Genomic DNA, 16,172 nt, shown 5'->3' with positions numbered 1-16,172 from the left:
CTTTATCCTTGGGCTTTTGTACGAAATATGTGGTTTTCTTTTTTTATACTCCACTAAAAGGTGTAGTTCATTCGCGTTCTTTTATTTTTCAGTAACACAGTAAAATGTATTAGCTTGGAGAAATTGTGTGTTGAAATAAAAAACATTGATAAAGGTGGTCCTCTTGTTTATTCGTTACAAATTCTTATAACAAAATATACCATCAGTCTTAACAATATTGATAACATTTTGCTAACAAAACTGATCACACTTCTTCATGTCTGAGCCTGAGGTTGTGTCGGTTTAGAAACAATTTCATTTTTAACATTACTAATAAAAGTTAAAATTTGCTTAATTTTGTCTTCAGTCGTTTGTTGCGTCATCAGCAACTCTTCTTGTTGACTCTTCTGACGTTTCAACGAGATCGTCAATTGCGAGTGCCGATCCTGCAATTGGGTCAATTCAGCTGAAAGTGTCTTATTAACTTTTTCCAACTTTTTCTTTTCCTCTAGTTTTTCTGCAAAAATAAAATTCATCCGATCGAGCCAAAAGTTAATTTTGAAAGACGGAATAGAGGAGAGAGAAACAAAAAATTCGGATTTTTTTATTATCTAACCTGCAACTTCGGAAGGCGTCACGTAAGACACGCTCATTCCCGAAGGCACGTTTAGGGACCCCACAGTGCGCACTTCCTTATTAATACAACGGGGACACTGTCTCGGGGGTTGAGCCAAAGGGCGGTTGTGACACCTGACGTGAAAACCATTGCTACAACTCTCGCAAGTCGTCAATAAACCTGCAACAAACGGCAATCAGAAATGTATTAAGGGGGCTGTCAATCGGCAATACCCGGCTGTCTACAAGTCACGCACGTCTTGGAGTCAGACGACGAGCTCGTGGGGCTCACCCTTTCGATGGTGAGCCCACTCGGCAAATTCGGAATTTGGGGAAACGGCAACTTCGCATTGCCGTTAGTCGGGGGTGGAGACACCCTCTCGTTCTTCTTCCGGACGGCTTGGCGCGTATTTGGGGGCGAAATCGACGAATACAAATACGCGTTACGTTTTCTTTTCTACGAACAAACAATCAATTTGAGGGGGGACATGGGGGCACCCACCGGTTGGAAGTCCCAGCCTTTATTCCCGTAGAGGAAATGGGGGTTAGCAGTGCTCCGCCGTTTCCTCTCAACTCGTTTATTTTGCATTTCCTTGTACACATCGTGCGTGACGAGTCCGAAATTGTTGAGAAATTCCGGTTGAGTGACTTCGTGGGGGTCCACGGGGTTGAAGGTGTGGTGTTCGGGGGAAGAATTAACGGAAGCTGCCTCCACCGAATCGTCGGAGACTGACGACACCGAGATGGACGTGGGGCGAGACACACTATTTTTTTTAAATTTTGGCAACAAGAGGAAAATTCAAACTTACATGTTTTGTTTACGGGCTCTGTTCAGGGCCGTGCTCAGGTTAAAACGTCTCTCCTCGATGCTAGTTTTTGTAATGTTGGTTTTGAGCGACTTTTGATGAGCTTTGTATTCCTCGCGGAGGCGTTCCAGGAGACTTTTCTATAATTTTTTTTAAAATTCAAATTTTGCATTTTTTATGTAATATCATTATTACCATTATTAAAATTTTGTAAAAAAAAACAAATCACTATTTATACTCCAAAATCTGTCTTCATTCAACTAAAAACACTCTTACATCAAACAAATTGACAAAGCGCTTTGATAACTATAATTACTCAGTCGTAGATAGGAAACGTAATCTAAACTTTATCTCTACTTCTCGTTTCACATTTATATTCAATTTCAAAAAAGGCTTACACAACTGTCCATTTTTTAATAAAGTACTGCAAAAACAAAATGAACTAAATAACTTTCCTCTTCATTTTTAAACGTTTACGTAACAATGAAACTTTATCAGTTTTAGATAAGTGTTGGAAAAATTCTATTAAATATGCATGACGTATCCGTAAAAACTGTGGCAATTAATGAAAAGTAGGCTTGGCCAGTGACATTTTTTTTTTAAATCATAGGATTCAAATCACACTCAAAAATTCACAGCTACACCTGATTTGCCTTCGGAAAAAAACTCAAAAAATAAAGTTTTTCTTTGATTCTTTTGCATTTGATGTATTACGCTATCAGCATTATACTTTGTCGATTATTTAGGGACAATCTCCAAGCAAAACATGTAAAACAAGTACTGAAAAGTTCCACTTTACAGACGATTTCACTTATCAAAAACTACTAATAAAAAGCTGGTTATTTTGTAATTTAACCTTTTTTTGTTTTTCTGTTACTATTTTACTCTCACATGAATCAGAGATTACTAGCCAACTGATTATCTCGAAACATCGGGTTTTCACCCAAAAACAATTTTCTGCGTCATAAATAAAACAATTGCACGTTTTAATGTGACCACTTTTTTACCATTGCCGTCAATTAGTATGATTCAGCAGAGGTCAAAACTCTAAACTGAAATAATGAAATATTTTTTACATCCTGAGCTCAAATTACGTTCTTCACCCTCTACGCATTCAAAAATGCGAAACAAGGATAACCCAACATTTGGTGCTTATCTTATCATTCAGGATCCGCATTCTTGTCATAATGTGATGAAAAAAAGTCTCTCCCCAGCCGGGCTTGAACCCGGTCCTTCCCGCCCGATGTTCGACCTTGAAGATTCTTTAACCCCGCTCGCCTCGAAATAATTAAGAATTTTGTTTCCGCAATCTGTACCTCGCCGCCATATTTATTTTAAATTTCAAGGTCACGTAAAAATCAAGACGGCCGTTTTGCCAAAACAACATTGAAATAAATTTGACATAACCTAAATTTAACATCGATAAGTGTGTAGGACTGCGCGATAATGGTCTTTATTGACCTCAAATAAACGTGCATCTGCGTGTGTATTTTATGTAAAATCTTGAACACGAATCAATAAATCTCGCAACGGTGGCGGAATTAAAATTCGGAAAAAAATCGACGATTTTGAGATCAATAATGAATTGAAAGTTGCGCATTAGTCAATTTATTGTTTCGAGGGCTTTAGTTTAAAAACAATTTTATTTATAGACGAGAGAGAGAGGGACGGAGAAACTTGTTATATTTTTCACATCAAGACAGCATGGGAAACATTAACGGCCATTTTATTGTTAATTCAACTGTTTTACCGGGAGGTATTTAGTGAAAATTGAGGCCACAAGTAATAAAGAAAGTTTCGGAGGTTACAAAATTCCCTAAATACGTACCTGTGTGATACCGACGAGGATTATTTCCTGTTCGGCCTTGTTGATTTCTTTTTGCAAATTAACATTCTGAGTGAAAAAATGAATAAATCAGTCGAGGAAAATTATTAATAAATCTGGCGACTTACGTCAGGGTCCTGCTTCAGTCTGATGACAAAACTCTGTAAAAAAAAAACGAAAAATTCATTTTCTCCAACCTTCAAAGCAACAATTTTCAAAATTGCCCTCCACTACATAACAAAAATGTTTTGGGGAAGTTTTCGCCCCAACGAGTTGTCTCGCTCCGTCTCTGTCACACCCACGGTCCTCTTAGGGCAATCTTACGTGACGGCAAAATCAGAACCACTGCAAACTTACCTGATGATTACGGATAGCATTTTTCAGTTGGTTTTGGTTGGTTTCTATCTCGTCCTTGAGCCCTTTACTTATTTCCAAGTCCTTCATCCTGTTTCGAGCACTTAAAAACCGCTGCTTTTAACAAAAAAGAAATTTTCTACTTTCGCAACAAAAGTGCACACACTGGATTTACTCGGCCGGGAACAACGAATGAGAGTGCGCCGGACGCTGACACCGAAACACCACTAAATTCAATAAATTGGGCCCCAAACACGCAAACTACCCCTCAACGTCCCCAAAAATCACCCAAAACGCCACAAAATCACCAAACACTACCAAACAACTCAAATTGTCCCCGAGTTGATGGAAAAAACCCCAGAAATTAAAACCTGCTTGACACGATCGGCTACTTCCGCCTCGGTCGGGAAGTATGATCTTGACTTGACAATTTTCAAAATTTTAAGCCAGTAAAATGATATTTCAACCGAACTTTGCCCAAAACTTAATTACTTCAAATCAGAACGTTTTTTGCGTAATTTTAGTCATAAAAAAACGTAACTCCGGTTAAATAACTTCAGAAGAGTGACATGTGATCGGCGTAACTAGCGCCACCCCTTCCATTTTTTTTCAAATTGAAACAACCCCAAAGTGTGTGAAAACTTTATTTTGTAGAAAAAACTTTAAATTAGGTTTTAGGTCACAAAAACCTAGATGAGGTTTCGATCGGCGGCGAATTTGACCATTTTTGCGATCCTTTGCCTCTTTTCCTGCTCCTTGAATGGGTAAATCAGCCAAACACTCTCAAGTGGAACAGCTTGGTCACCCTGGAAGCGCCCCCATGATTATTTGAGGTAAGTCAAGTAGCTCCAAACTGACCTTTATACCGTCCAGGTCACTCACATCGTCATCATCCAATTGAGCCATAATGAGAGCCTCCATAGACATACCAACACCCATAATACTGTGCTCCAAAAATTCCTTATTTATCTGCTCCAAAGTCACTAAATTGTGACTTGAGCCAAACTTTTCCAAACTCTCACTGAGGCTCTGGTGATAAATTTTGATAAAATCGTCAAATTTGTCCTCAATCAGAGTCATATCAACACAAGAAAACAAAAAAAATGCCAAATCAGTGACCAGAGTCGTGTATCTGGTCAATTGGAAATCAATCATTTTGATGTGCCCCAGTTTGGGGCCCTCGTATTTAATCAGGAAATTGGGCACCCAAACGTCGCCATGCGTGACAACCGAGAGGGGCCCCCTGACCTGGCAAGACTTGACCAACAAGCCGTACAAATCCTTGTTTATCACATTATCCAGTTTTTGTAAATACTCCTTTGGAAGCTCCTTCTCAACCGCGTCCCTTATCACAACGAAAACCCGCTTCTGGAAGTTGGCGTACCAGGGGCGCAGCCTCTCGGAAAAATACGTCTCCTACAAAACAAGTCAAAGGGGGCCCCCTTACAACAAAAAATTACTTTAAGTGCCGTTGCCGCCTTTTCAAACTCTTGGGGCTTCTTGTCTTTGAAGGCAAGACTGACGGCGTGGAAGCGGGCCAAGACTTGCAAAATAGCCACCGTATGGGGGTAGTCGAGACCCGCGCCGCGCTCCGCACTTGTGTACCCCTCAAAACTCAAATCTTGCATCGCGACGTAGTCGTTTTCGCCGTCGCAACACGTCGACAAAACCCTGCATTTTGCTAATAATTAAAGAAAAAATTTCAATTCGTAATAATTACAGCGGAATGTTGTCGAATTTGTCGGCAGTTTTGGCCTCATTTTGAAATTTTTGGAAGGCGCTCAAGATCTAAAAAAAAAATTAGGCGCGGGTTTACCTTCGAACTCGGTTACCTTCTCATAGAAGATTATTTCGTTTTCGAAAAAGTCAGTCGATCGATAGGTTTTTCGCCGCGCGATGTTTTTTGGGAGGTATTTCACAATAACGGGGATTGAGATGGACTCTTGGTGCCCCCTAAATTAGCTGAGGTTATGACAGGAGTGTATAATTGGTTGTCTAACTCACTCTTGGGTTTTGCCAGTGGCATTGATTGTGAATCTACAAATGTTGCTCAAATAGGAATCGCCCTTTTTTGAGGAAGCTCCAAGTTCGATTTTTTTCACACAAATGTCACTTAAACCACTTTTCTTCTTTATTATGTCATTAATGACTTGTTGCGTGAATTTGGGCGAAATTATTTTTTGCAAGTCTTGGACCGACATGATTTTGATTATAGACGAATTCAGTGCTTGATTCTTCTTTTATGTTGTGGAGCGGGGAAGTGGTTGGATCATAGGCAATGGCGTTACACCACGTATCTCCACTTGTGATTCGAGGAGGGATTATGGAGCGGGAAATTACCATTTTTCAAATTTTTATTTGTTTTGATTAGATAATTGCAGGAAATTACTTATCAGGAGAGTGTAATTGTTTACTCTTATGTATTGTTTGATAAAACTAAATTATTTGGACAAGACTTAGATAAAATTGTTATCGACCAAAAATTTGAACATTCGGGCGAATCTGAGCCGCTTGGCTTGGGTTTTAAAGGGAGACACTTTCCATACGTTTTCCACGGATACTGCTTCGTCTCCCTGCAATTTAAATATCTTTTAATTTAAAGAATTTCCCAATTAATTAATTCACCTGAATTCCATCAAGATCTCCAACTTCGGTTTCATCCAGAAGTGACATAATTAAGGACTCTATTACGACACCTAGGCCAAACTTCATACTTTCTTTCAATTCCCTGTGCAACCCTTCTAAATTAATTAAATTCGGGTCGGACCCCAATTGCGCCAAATTTTCGGTCAAAGTCACGTGATATTCTTTGATCAAAAAATTCCACTTTTGTTCGATCAGATTAATGTCGACACAAGTCAATAAATAGAAAATTAAATCGCCAGCGAGAGTTGCGTATCGTGTTAATTGAAAATCGATCATTACGATATCTTCAATTCGATCTTTTTCCGCATATTTTATTAAAAAATTTGGGGCCCAAACGTCGCCGTGTGCTACAACGGCGTAGGGGCCGCGGAGTTGGTAACCCTGACAAATTTTACCGAAGACATCGCCAGAAATGTATTTTTTTAATTTTGGTAAAAGTTGGGGAAATTCATTCTCGACTGCGTCTAAGGCCACAATATAGAGTTTGTGGAGGAAAGGTTCGAACCAGCTTCGGTATTTTTCGGCAAAGTATGTCTCCTAAAAAATTGAACATACTTTATATTTTTTGGGGCGATTGTTGCCAAAATTAATTACTTTTAAACTCGCCGCGGCTTTTTCGAATATTTCTGGCTTTTGGTCCCTGAAAGCGATACTCAGAGAATGAAAATTTGCAAGTAATTTTAAAATAGCCACAGAGTGGTTTTCATCTAAGTCTGAGCCTCGAACAGCAGGCTTGTATCCTTGGGGAGTCACGTCTTCGAGAATTATGAAATCGTTATCGCCGTCAATCCATTGTGCAAGCATTCTGAAACGAAATATGAAAATTTTATCGCGAAAAGAATTTTAGTTACAAAGGAATGTTTTCGAATTTTTTGGACAACTTTTTCGAGTTTTGGAAGTCTTGGAAGGCCGGCAAAACCTGGAAAAATAAATAATTGAGTGATTGATTTTGAGAAAGAATTTTTGATTTACTGTTTCGTAGAATATTCCCTCATTTTCGAAAAATACAGGGGAGCGGTAGGTTTTGCGACGAGCGAGATTTTTCGGTAGGAATTTTGCAATTACGGGGATTGACGTTTCATTTTCCTGATTTCTAAAAATAAGGTGTTTAGAAAATCAATAAATTAGGGAAAACTTTCTTACGATTTATTTTTTCCCGTTGCCTCAATTGTAAATCGGCAAATTTGGCTCAAATACGAATCCCCTTTTCTCGTGCAGGCCCCTTCTATTTTAATTTCTTTTATTTGAATATCCTTCAAACCACTTTTTTTCACGACAATGTCCGTAAGGACTTGCTGATTAATTTTCGGCGAAATAATATTTTGAAGCTGTTCGACCGACATTGTCAAGCGCACTAAAGCCACGTCAGTGAAAGAACAATAATTTCAACCCTAGAACACTTTTATAGAAGCGGGACATTGCGTTGGCAATGTGTTCCTGCCGAGCTCCACCCAACGGCGTCATCACGTACTGAAAATCGCGCCAATTTGAAATATTCTTGGTTGTTTTGTACTTTTTTTGTTTATGAAGTTTTATTGAAAGCTTTTAATCCATTCATTTTACAATACAGACACTTAAAATTAAGCCAAAACGAAAGAATCGTCACTGATCGATGATAAAGAAAGGCACATCTATTATCACTTATCAGCCAGGATAGTGTTTTACTCAAATTTTTGAAATTGGCACTTTATGTTTGCAATTTCTGGAATTTAAAAGGCATTTTCGGAGAAAAAAACACTTACTAATATCTAATACCTTAACAACTATCACAAGTTATATTTAATAAAACTTGGAACAATTATTGTGTTAAAAAAATCGGATTTTGTTGACGTTTGCGAAATTTTTATTTTGTCAACTGCGCGGCGGTACCACATTTTTTCTCAGTAAGCTGAAATTTTAAATTCGCTTTCTTTCTTGCAACCCAGCGCCATCTCAGCGCATCATCGACAAAGTCTATTAAAAGCCACGATAAAATGACTACGCAAAGCGACTTAACTTTAGGCTTAACTCTGACATTTGAATGGTGAAATTAAACAAAGTGTTTCATTAATAAAAAATTTATTAGAAAAAGGCTCTACAAATATTTGTCTAAGTCAGCCACCTAATATCACATCTACGGCAGTACGAGTTTGAGCGTAAAAGCACTGTCAGTCTTTATTTAAAAAAATCTTCGCATGAGCGACACTCTTCACCTTCTTCCCGAATTTCTTCTTCTTCTTCTGCTTCTTCTTGTCATCTTCGTCGCAATTTATTTTTGATTTGGTCTCGGGAAGACTCTTCGATTTTTGGATGTGGCCCCAATCCACAGCCGCCTGTCTCCGCAATCTGAAAAATTTGCGGAAGAATTCGCCGGGAAATTCAGAGTTATTACGGTCGTATACCCGGATGGTTTCTTCGGTTCGGTGGTTTTGACTGGAGCTTTTTTCTCTTGTGGTTTCTTTCGAGATTTTTTCTGAATGGGAGGTGGAGTGAAGTTGCTTCGGCCCCACGATAAAGGCACATTTTCGTCGGAGACACCGAACCAAATTTTGTTTTTCAGAGTCAGGAGTTTTGCCTGGACTTCTGATAATTGTTGGGCTATGGTATTTTTCCTCTCGACCCTTAAAAAAAAAAACAGAGAAATTCTAAATCGGGGATTTTGGAATGGTACCTCGGCTGCGGTGTTTTTGACCTCCTTGTCGCATTTTGCGCAAGTTTCTCACTCGGGACCAACTCAAAAACTGAAACACTTTTATACTGGACTTCGCAATCGGACAAGGCACAAATTTGGTGCTTCTTTTTGGTACCAACTTTCTTCTTTTTTGATTTTCTTCGTACAGTTTTTTTGGCTTTGTGGATTTTGTATTCGTCCTCGGAACAACTACTTTCCGAATTCGTTTCTTTCTCGGATAAGTAGAGTCCTAGAGTTGCTTTGCAAATCTGAAAAGTTGTTGGCTAGTTTTTGGGATTTTGCAAAAATTCGGGAGTTAACTGTTTAAGAATAATTTATTTCAAACTTGAGGTTAATTAATTAATTAAGCAAAACTCCAACAGTTAATTGACCCGAATTAGTAATTAAATTACTGGTAGTGGTTTTCTGGGAGCGTTAGGACTTCGCGTCAAAATTTTGGTTTTAGCTTTGTACACTTTAGGTTTAAATTTTTTGTAAATGATGGGTGATGGTGGTGGTACAGCTGGGCAGAAAAATTCTTCATCGTCGCGGCCGACCTCATTTGAGCTGGTGCTCGATGTGTCACCCTCATCGCTAAAAAAAAATCAAAGGAAAATATTTTAGATTTCTGGACTTACCTTGAGTAGTCACTCAAGTGAATATTTGTAGGCTCATCCGCATTGGACCCTTCTTTAACTAATCTATTTATAATTTTATTTCTCAACTTTTCCTAGAATAAAACACAGAAGTTATCGACAAAAATTTTATTTTTCCGATACAATGTAAGCCAAAATACTAAAAATTATCAAAAACACAAACATTGGAATGCGAATTCTTGGTACCTTTTTCGGATCTTCGTCGTAAAAGTCGAGCAAAGTTTGGCAAAAACTCTTCGCCATTTGTTCGTAGTCCTGGATCGTGAAATGGGTTTCATTGCGAGTCCCGAGAGTCGACCCAGCAAAGGACGACTCCATGGTATAACTATTTGCAATCCCCATCATCCACATCACGACTCTCCCAGTCCCTTCTTTGGCCTTCTGTATCCGAAACTTGCAACTCTCAAAGGAAAACTAGAAAAATCCCTCAATCAAAAATTTTTTCCACTCATGTACTCACTTTATCAGCCGTGTTTTTGTGCAACATCAGTGGAAAAACTTGCTCTTGTAACTTCCTTTCCGCCCCTCTTCTATTCTCACACCCATAGATAAAAATATTATGTTTCCTGGAATGGGCATGCAAATCGCAGTACATGGCCACTCCGCACTCTTCCAAAAGTCGGCGTACCATCAGTTTTGTGTACCATATGGACGGGTATGCGTCTCTCATCACAGTGCGGTATTGCCGATTTAAGTCTTTAGCTGAAAGGGAACATCGGTTATTGCCCACGATGACGCCATCCGGGTTTAACATTGGGACCAATTTGAAAATAAATCTGTCTCGGAGTTCCTTGGCGACGCTGCAGTCGCTGGTGAGGAAGTCCAGGAAACCCTTCATCATCCAGGACGAAGGCGTTTCTCCCGGATGGACGCGGCCAGTAATAACCACTGAGCGTTTTTTCTGAATTTTTTCAAAATTTTTGCTTTGGTTTCGAAAATAAATTCGACTTACTTTGGCTTCTCCGGGAACCGGAGCCGACGTTATTGTGATGTAATGCACATTATTTCCCGCCAAACTTTTACATAATAGTCTTATCGTTGTAAATGTGGATTTGATCGGATGATTCGATAATTCAGTGAGATAGTCTTCCAAATCCGAATAAGTGTAAGGGTAGCAATGAGCTAAATACACGACATCGTCATCGTGAGGAAATTCCATCGTAAACGAAAGAGTATAAGTCATTTGAGCTTCCGGATCTTCCGGCGTCCTATACGAATTTTTTCGCTACTTTTAAAAAAATCACTATTGACTTACACATCATCGTTACTGTAGTACGTGATGTTGTCGCCACATCTCCTCCAGCCTATTGAGTGTAACTGTGAGTCTTTGGTGGAATACATGAGAGGGCGCATCCCTTCGTTGTAAAGACTGTCTTCTTTTGAGAAGTTTACGATAGAAAATCTGGGATTGATTATGTCAAAGAAAAGGGAAGAGGGTTAGTAACGTGTTACCTGTATAAAAAATTTTTCCTCATGTTAGTAACCCGGAAATAAAACCATTGCATGTGCCGATTGGTGTACATATCGGCTCGCAAATACAACTCGTAAAAATTCGGAGTGATTCGAATCGCTCGAGCTAGATTTCCACTTTCAAATCGCGATTCGAATCTGAGTGTGTTTTCCTCGGGACACAAACATGCGGGAAGTAAGTACCTACTTCCGCCGACGCTAGACCTACTGAACTAGACCAGTAATAGTACCTTTATGGTCCTTGTGACTTTCTTACGTAATTAACGGCACTTATCGGTGTATATTGGTAGACAATAATGCCACATTCGTCCCCTGTGGGTTTGGGTTGTGGTTCTTTCCCCGTTGGTACGTAGTAAGGTTCTGGAGTAGGAGGAATGTAAGTTATGTGTTTGACTTTCTCCTCCAACACTTGGCACTCGGTGGGCCATCGCGGCGCTTGAGGAACGAAATTGCTTTCCCTCGTCAACGAAAACAACTCCCTTGGCGGTACATCCCTTTTGCCTTCGTCGAGGTCCTCCTCGAAGTTGCTCTTGATGTAAAAATTGGAAAAAAATCCACTGGTCGATTTAGGAGTCGGTGGAAAAAGTGAGGATTGAAGGTCCCGAACTGTCACTTCTACAAAACAGACGGTCACGCGAATTTCGCCAATCGATTTATTTCATTTTTGTTTTAAATATAGAAGTGCATAACAATGGAGGAGACCGATGCCAAGTGTCATCTTTTTGGCACGGGTGCGTGGAACAGGTGGCCAAAACAAAAACTTGCGAAAGCTCACCTTTGCCGCTTTCATTTTCCGATTCCATTCCGGAAAATTGCTAATCAGCTGCACTCCATCGTTTGGCGTTTGGGACTGGGTTGTTTCAGTTGACAGTTCGACGGGAGCAGGAAAACATTGCCATGGGGATAGGTGACGGCGACGATCGATTCCCTTCGAGGGGTGGTGCTTGCAGGACGAATACGAACTGAATTATTGGCGGACGAGATTCGCACTTTTGTCTTATTTCTATAAATAATTCCGCCGTTTGATGGGAATGGCAGCGGCGAACAGACGGCGTCGGGACGCCAAAAAATTCTTTTATCTTGTTTAATCATAACGAATATTTGTTTACGAACACAAGCAGCTTATTTGCTGCCAATTTTATTTTTATTGTTTTGATTTGTTTCAACTTTTTTTCACTACGCGATGAGTGAGAGCCCGGATCGCATCATCATTGCCCAGTTCTTGGTAGTAAACGCTTCGGTTTTTTCTGAAGTGCAAGAAGCTGGGTTTAGTTTTGGGATTGTTGAAATAAAATGTTTTTTTTTATTTTCCGCACTAGTGAAATAAAATGCCACCTTATACTTATTTTTTGAGTATTGAAAAATTACCATTGCCTACGTAAAATCTTATTTGCGGTATTGAGCGCTTTTTTGTGGCATTACATAATAAAAAAAATATTAAAAGAATTGGAGTTTTAATTAATACAATATAAAGGAGTTTTAGTTTTTTCTTGTTTACAAACGATGTTTGTGCAACAAACATGGGTTTGTGGCCCACGTGCCGCCTACGCCACTGGCAACCCGTCCAAAAATAAAATGATAAATGTCTTTCCGCCCGCAATTTCATTACCATCCCAATTTATTTTGAGAAAAGAGCCACTTTGTCCCATCTGTCAACTGTCGCTTTTCTAACACCATCACGCTGTAATTTACGTCGTTTTCGTGATGCCAGTAACAAAGCAGCAACATTTTAAAAGGAAAAAAACAAGAGTTGTTTTGCTGACACTTTAATTATGTACAAGACACACCCTTGTAAAAGTGGAAAAGACAGAAATTTTGGCGTCGACAAGCAAATCGTCATGCGATGGGGATTGGTGGTACCATCTGTGCAACGGTTACATTGACCTCTGACTCTCTCTTTCTTTAAAATCAAATTATCCGCAATAGATGGTTTATGCGGCAATTTTTTTAAGGGTTTTTTCGAAATTTTGTAACATGCGCATTGCAGGGATGGAGTCGCGAGCGTTCTAATATCTGCAGTGTTTTGTTTTTTTATTAAAGCATTAAAGCTTTAATGAGCAAAACGTTTAATGTGCCATAAATTTTTATTTTTGAAAAATTAGTTTGCCCGCCAACGTGCCACCTGGCGTTTATTCATCATTTCTACAGTTCACGTGTATAATAAAGTGATTCTTATTATATTTAATTGTTCTATTTTTTAACTAGCTGTTATTTTAACAATTAATGAGAATTTTATATTTTAAATTCTAGTGGCAAATATGACAAGCTTTTTAAGCTGAATTCTTATTTTACGAGACTTACTTTTTGTCTAATTTGGATTTTCACCCTTGAAAGTAAAGGAATAATTGGTTGTAATAAATAATAACAAAAACAGAATTTTAAACTTTTTTTATTAATAATTACATCTGAACAGAGTGATGTGTATTAAAGACGAAGTTTTACCTTACTTTTCATTACTTATATACATATTTTAGTGATTACTGATTGTTCCCATGTGGGTAAACCCCCCAAAAACTTTTTTTTTTGAAAAATTTGAAAAAACGTGCGCTCTCTGGTGGCCGACACCCTCATCATTTCTAACCTCAGAATCCTCTAAATCCATAAAGACTGAAAATGTCTACATAAACAGCTATCGAACAAACAGTCTTATCGCGATATCGCCCCCTACTCCATTCATTTCATTCCAAATCCGATTTTAGCTCTTTAAAAAAATGGGCCGAAAAGTGACTGTGGCCAGCTCCACCCTCAACCAATGGGCCTTAGATTTCGACGGAAATCGCGAACGAATCCTCGAATCCATTCTCGAGGCCAAAGACCTGGGGGCCACCTTCCGCACAGGCCCCGAATTGGAAATTTGGTAATCCACCAAAAGTGAGGTTACGTAACACTTGTCACAATTTTTATAGCGGCTACAGCTGCGAGGATCATTTCTACGAAAGCGATACGTTTTTGCACTGCTGGGAAGTCCTCCTTGAACTGCTAACAGCCCCCTTATGCAAAGACATGATAATCGATGTCGGTATGCCCGTCATGCACAAAAACGTGGCTTACAATTGTCGCGTTGTTTTTCTCAACCAAAAAATACTCTTAATTCGTCCGAAACTAAAAATGTGTGATGATGGGAATTACAGGGAGTCGCGGTGGTTCGCCCCGTGGAAAAAAATCCGACAAACGGAGGATTATTTCCTCCCTAGGATGATTTCAAAATTTACAGGGCAAAGCACTGTGCCGATTGGTGACGCGGTGATTGCGACGCGTGACACTTGTCTCGGGTTTGAAATTTGCGAGGAGTTGTGGAACCCGGCCAGTAGTCACATTAATATGGCTCTGGACGGGGTTGAAATAATTTCAAATAGTTCAGGGAGTTACACTGAGCTTCGCAAAGCTTTTGTGTCGGTTGATTTGGTCAAAAGCGCAACTTTTAAAGCCGGCGGTTGTTACATTTTTAGTAATTTGCGCGGTTGCGATGGGCAAAGAGTTTATTTCGGGGGCTGTTCGTGCGTAGCCCTCAACGGAAATATCATAAGTCGGGCCAAACAATTCGCACTGCAAGATGTTGTAAGTGAGTTAGTGTCTCGTTTCTGGTGTGACTAAAGGTTTGGTTTGAAGGAAGTCACTGTTGCGACTCTTGATTTGGAAGATATAAGATCGTACCGGAACCAAATCCGGTCTTTGGCTCACTTGGCCGCTGAGAGTCCGTCGTACCCTCGAGTGGTAGTTGATTTCTCCTTGTCGCAAGAACAGGACGCAACTCTTCCGATTGCTAGCCCCATTGAATGGGTGTACTTGCGACCGGAAGAGGAGATAGCGCAAGGACCAGCTTGTTGGTTGTGGGATTATTTGAGAAGGTCGGGACAAGGGGGCTTTTTCTTGCCTTTGAGTGGCGGCGTGGACTCGTCGAGTGTCGCCCTCATTGTTTTCTCAATGTGCAAAATGCTAGTAGAGGCAGTACAGCGCGGAGGTAGCCACTTATAGCCCCCCGACTGTCTTTACATTGTTTCCTTTTAGACAATCGTGTCTTATCCGATTTGCGTCGCGTCCTGGGGGACCCTGAATACACCCCTCGCACCCCTTCAGAGCTATGCAATCGCATCCTCGTCACTTGTTACATGGGCACTGAGAACTCCTCCAAAGAGACAAAACAACGCGCTGCAACTTTAGCCGCCTCAATCGGCAGTTACCACATGCACATAATGATAGATAAGGCCATAACGGCTATTATCGAGATTTTCAGTGGGGTTACAGGCCTATTCCCGAAATTCGCCTCTCGTGGGGGCTGCCCTCGGCAAAACCTCGCCCTCCAAAACATCCAAGCGCGCCTCCGCATGGTCCTGTCTTACCTGTTTGCGCAACTGATGTTGTGGGCCCGCAATCGGCCTGGGGGGCTCCTGGTGCTAGGCTCCGCGAACGTGGATGAGGCGCTAAGGGGCTACATGACGAAATATGACTGCTCGAGCGCTGATATTAACCCGATTGGTGGCATATCTAAGACTGACTTAAGGCGGTTTTTGAATTATGCCAAATCAAAATTTGAGATTCCTGTCATTGGGGAGATTGTGGATGCGCCCCCGACGGCCGAATTGGAGCCCCTGCAGGACGGGAAGTTGGCCCAAACCGACGAGGAGGACATGGGGATGACGTACGCCGAACTGAGCCAGTTCGGCCGATTGCGCAAAATTGAAAAGTGTGGCCCTTTTTCCATGTATTGCAAATTAGTCAACACGTGGGGTGGGAATTGTACCCCGCGTGAAGTGGCCGAGAAAGTCAAGCATTTTTTCAGATGCTATGCAATTAATAGGCACAAAATGACGGTGTTAACACCGGCTTATCACGCGGAACAGTACAGTCCCGATGATAATAGGTTTGATCATAGGCCGTTTTTGTATCGGGCGAATTGGTCGTGGCAGTTTCGGGCTATTGACAAACAAGTAAGTGGCACTTTCTTAAATGCGGGAGGTAAGTGGTGGTTTTAGTTGGAATATCAAGGTACGTCCAAAAGGTCGATAACGAATGTGGGACAACAGGCGAACAAGAAGGTGGACAATACGGCAAGGATTAGAACCGGAATTGCCGTTTGAAATAATGTTAAGAAAAAAAATTATTATTCCGCTTGTTCCTTAATTGTGATTTTTGTCTTATTTTTAATAAAAGCAAGTTTTTACTTACCTGTT

General features: G+C 40.3%; 4 protein-coding genes across 5 annotated transcripts; 1 reads left to right on the top strand and 3 right to left on the bottom strand.

The window, feature by feature from the left end:
• Positions 1 to 149: 149 nt before the first annotated feature.
• Positions 150 to 11,986, bottom strand: Nna1 (Nna1 carboxypeptidase). Its single transcript, XM_064358868.1, has 19 exons — positions 11,777 to 11,986; positions 11,258 to 11,616; positions 10,984 to 11,213; positions 10,787 to 10,933; positions 9,992 to 10,739; positions 9,718 to 9,945; positions 9,514 to 9,605; positions 9,289 to 9,469; positions 8,876 to 9,144; positions 8,607 to 8,825; positions 8,376 to 8,550; positions 3,583 to 3,696; positions 3,354 to 3,386; positions 3,229 to 3,294; positions 1,404 to 1,540; positions 1,097 to 1,358; positions 829 to 1,051; positions 596 to 775; positions 150 to 496 (listed from the first exon to the last, which is right to left on the bottom strand). The coding sequence occupies exons 1-19, from the start codon at positions 11,802 to 11,804 to the stop codon at positions 255 to 257; spliced, it is 3,933 nt and encodes a 1,310-aa protein (XP_064214938.1). The 5' UTR covers positions 11,805 to 11,986; the 3' UTR covers positions 150 to 254.
• Positions 4,208 to 5,857, bottom strand: LOC663797 (uncharacterized). The gene is made up of 6 exons (XM_969832.4): positions 5,584 to 5,857; positions 5,412 to 5,532; positions 5,300 to 5,367; positions 5,040 to 5,250; positions 4,438 to 4,995; positions 4,208 to 4,385 (listed from the first exon to the last, which is right to left on the bottom strand). The coding sequence occupies exons 1-6, from the start codon at positions 5,778 to 5,780 to the stop codon at positions 4,269 to 4,271; spliced, it is 1,272 nt and encodes a 423-aa protein (XP_974925.1). The 5' UTR covers positions 5,781 to 5,857; the 3' UTR covers positions 4,208 to 4,268.
• Positions 4,274 to 16,166, top strand: Nadsyn (NAD synthetase). Of its 2 annotated transcripts, XM_008193923.3 has the most exons (6): positions 4,274 to 4,412; positions 13,701 to 13,858; positions 13,908 to 14,559; positions 14,611 to 14,962; positions 15,010 to 15,929; positions 15,975 to 16,166. In XM_008193923.3, exons 2-6 carry the CDS (start codon positions 13,713 to 13,715, stop codon positions 16,077 to 16,079), a joined length of 2,175 nt encoding a protein of 724 aa, XP_008192145.1. In that variant the 5' UTR covers positions 4,274 to 4,412; positions 13,701 to 13,712; the 3' UTR covers positions 16,080 to 16,166. The 2 variants fall into 2 exon arrangements, with proteins under 2 accessions (XP_008192145.1, XP_064215090.1); XM_064359020.1 differs by lacking the exon at positions 4,274 to 4,412 and having other exon boundaries at positions 13,503 to 13,858.
• LOC107397744 (uncharacterized) lies at positions 5,983 to 7,655 on the bottom strand. Its single transcript, XM_015978980.2, has 6 exons — positions 7,369 to 7,655; positions 7,198 to 7,318; positions 7,077 to 7,144; positions 6,820 to 7,030; positions 6,205 to 6,762; positions 5,983 to 6,152 (listed from the first exon to the last, which is right to left on the bottom strand). Exons 1-6 carry the CDS (start codon positions 7,566 to 7,568, stop codon positions 6,036 to 6,038), a joined length of 1,275 nt encoding a protein of 424 aa, XP_015834466.1. The 5' UTR covers positions 7,569 to 7,655; the 3' UTR covers positions 5,983 to 6,035.
• Positions 16,167 to 16,172: the final 6 nt, after the last annotated feature.

Source organism: Tribolium castaneum, chromosome 9 (assembly GCF_031307605.1).
Source record: "Tribolium castaneum strain GA2 chromosome 9, icTriCast1.1, whole genome shotgun sequence".
NCBI classification, from domain to species: Eukaryota; Metazoa; Arthropoda; class Insecta; order Coleoptera; family Tenebrionidae; genus Tribolium; species Tribolium castaneum.
Note: the sequence above shows the minus strand (reverse complement) of the source record. Positions and strands in the feature narration are given on the sequence as shown.

Bases quoted from the DNA above. Each gene is read 5' to 3' on its own strand.
- LOC663797 (XM_969832.4), bottom strand. From the start codon at position 5,780: ATGTCGGTCCAAGACTTGCAAAAAATAATTTCGCCCAAATTCACGCAA. The intron at 5,368-5,411 runs GTAACCGAGTTC...TTTTTTTTTTAG, and splicing joins AAATAATCTTCTATGAGAAG to ATCTTGAGCGCCTTCCAAAA. The intron at 4,386-4,437 runs GTCAGTTTGGAG...GGGCGCTTCCAG, and splicing joins GTGACCTGGACGGTATAAAG to GGTGACCAAGCTGTTCCACT.
- LOC107397744 (XM_015978980.2), bottom strand. From the start codon at position 7,568: ATGTCGGTCGAACAGCTTCAAAATATTATTTCGCCGAAAATTAATCAG. The intron at 7,319-7,368 runs GTAAGAAAGTTT...CCTTATTTTTAG, and splicing joins GCAACGGGAAAAAATAAATC to AAATCAGGAAAATGAAACGT. The intron at 7,145-7,197 runs GTAAATCAAAAA...TTATTTTTCCAG, and splicing joins AGGGAATATTCTACGAAACA to GTTTTGCCGGCCTTCCAAGA.
- Nna1 (XM_064358868.1), bottom strand. From the start codon at position 11,804: ATGGAATCGGAAAATGAAAGCGGCAAAG. The intron at 8,826-8,875 runs GTACCATTCCAA...TTTTTTTTTAAG, and splicing joins TCAAAAACACCGCAGCCGAG to GGTCGAGAGGAAAAATACCA. The intron at 1,541-3,228 runs GTACGTATTTAG...AAAAAATTATAG, and splicing joins TCCTCGTCGGTATCACACAG to AAAAGTCTCCTGGAACGCCT.
- Nadsyn (XM_008193923.3), top strand. From the start codon at position 13,713: ATGGGCCGAAAAGTGACTGTGGCCAGCTCCACCCTCAACCAATGGGCC. The intron at 14,560-14,610 runs GTAAGTGAGTTA...TTTGGTTTGAAG, and splicing joins AATTCGCACTGCAAGATGTT to GAAGTCACTGTTGCGACTCT. The intron at 15,930-15,974 runs GTAAGTGGCACT...TGGTGGTTTTAG, and splicing joins TTCGGGCTATTGACAAACAA to TTGGAATATCAAGGTACGTC.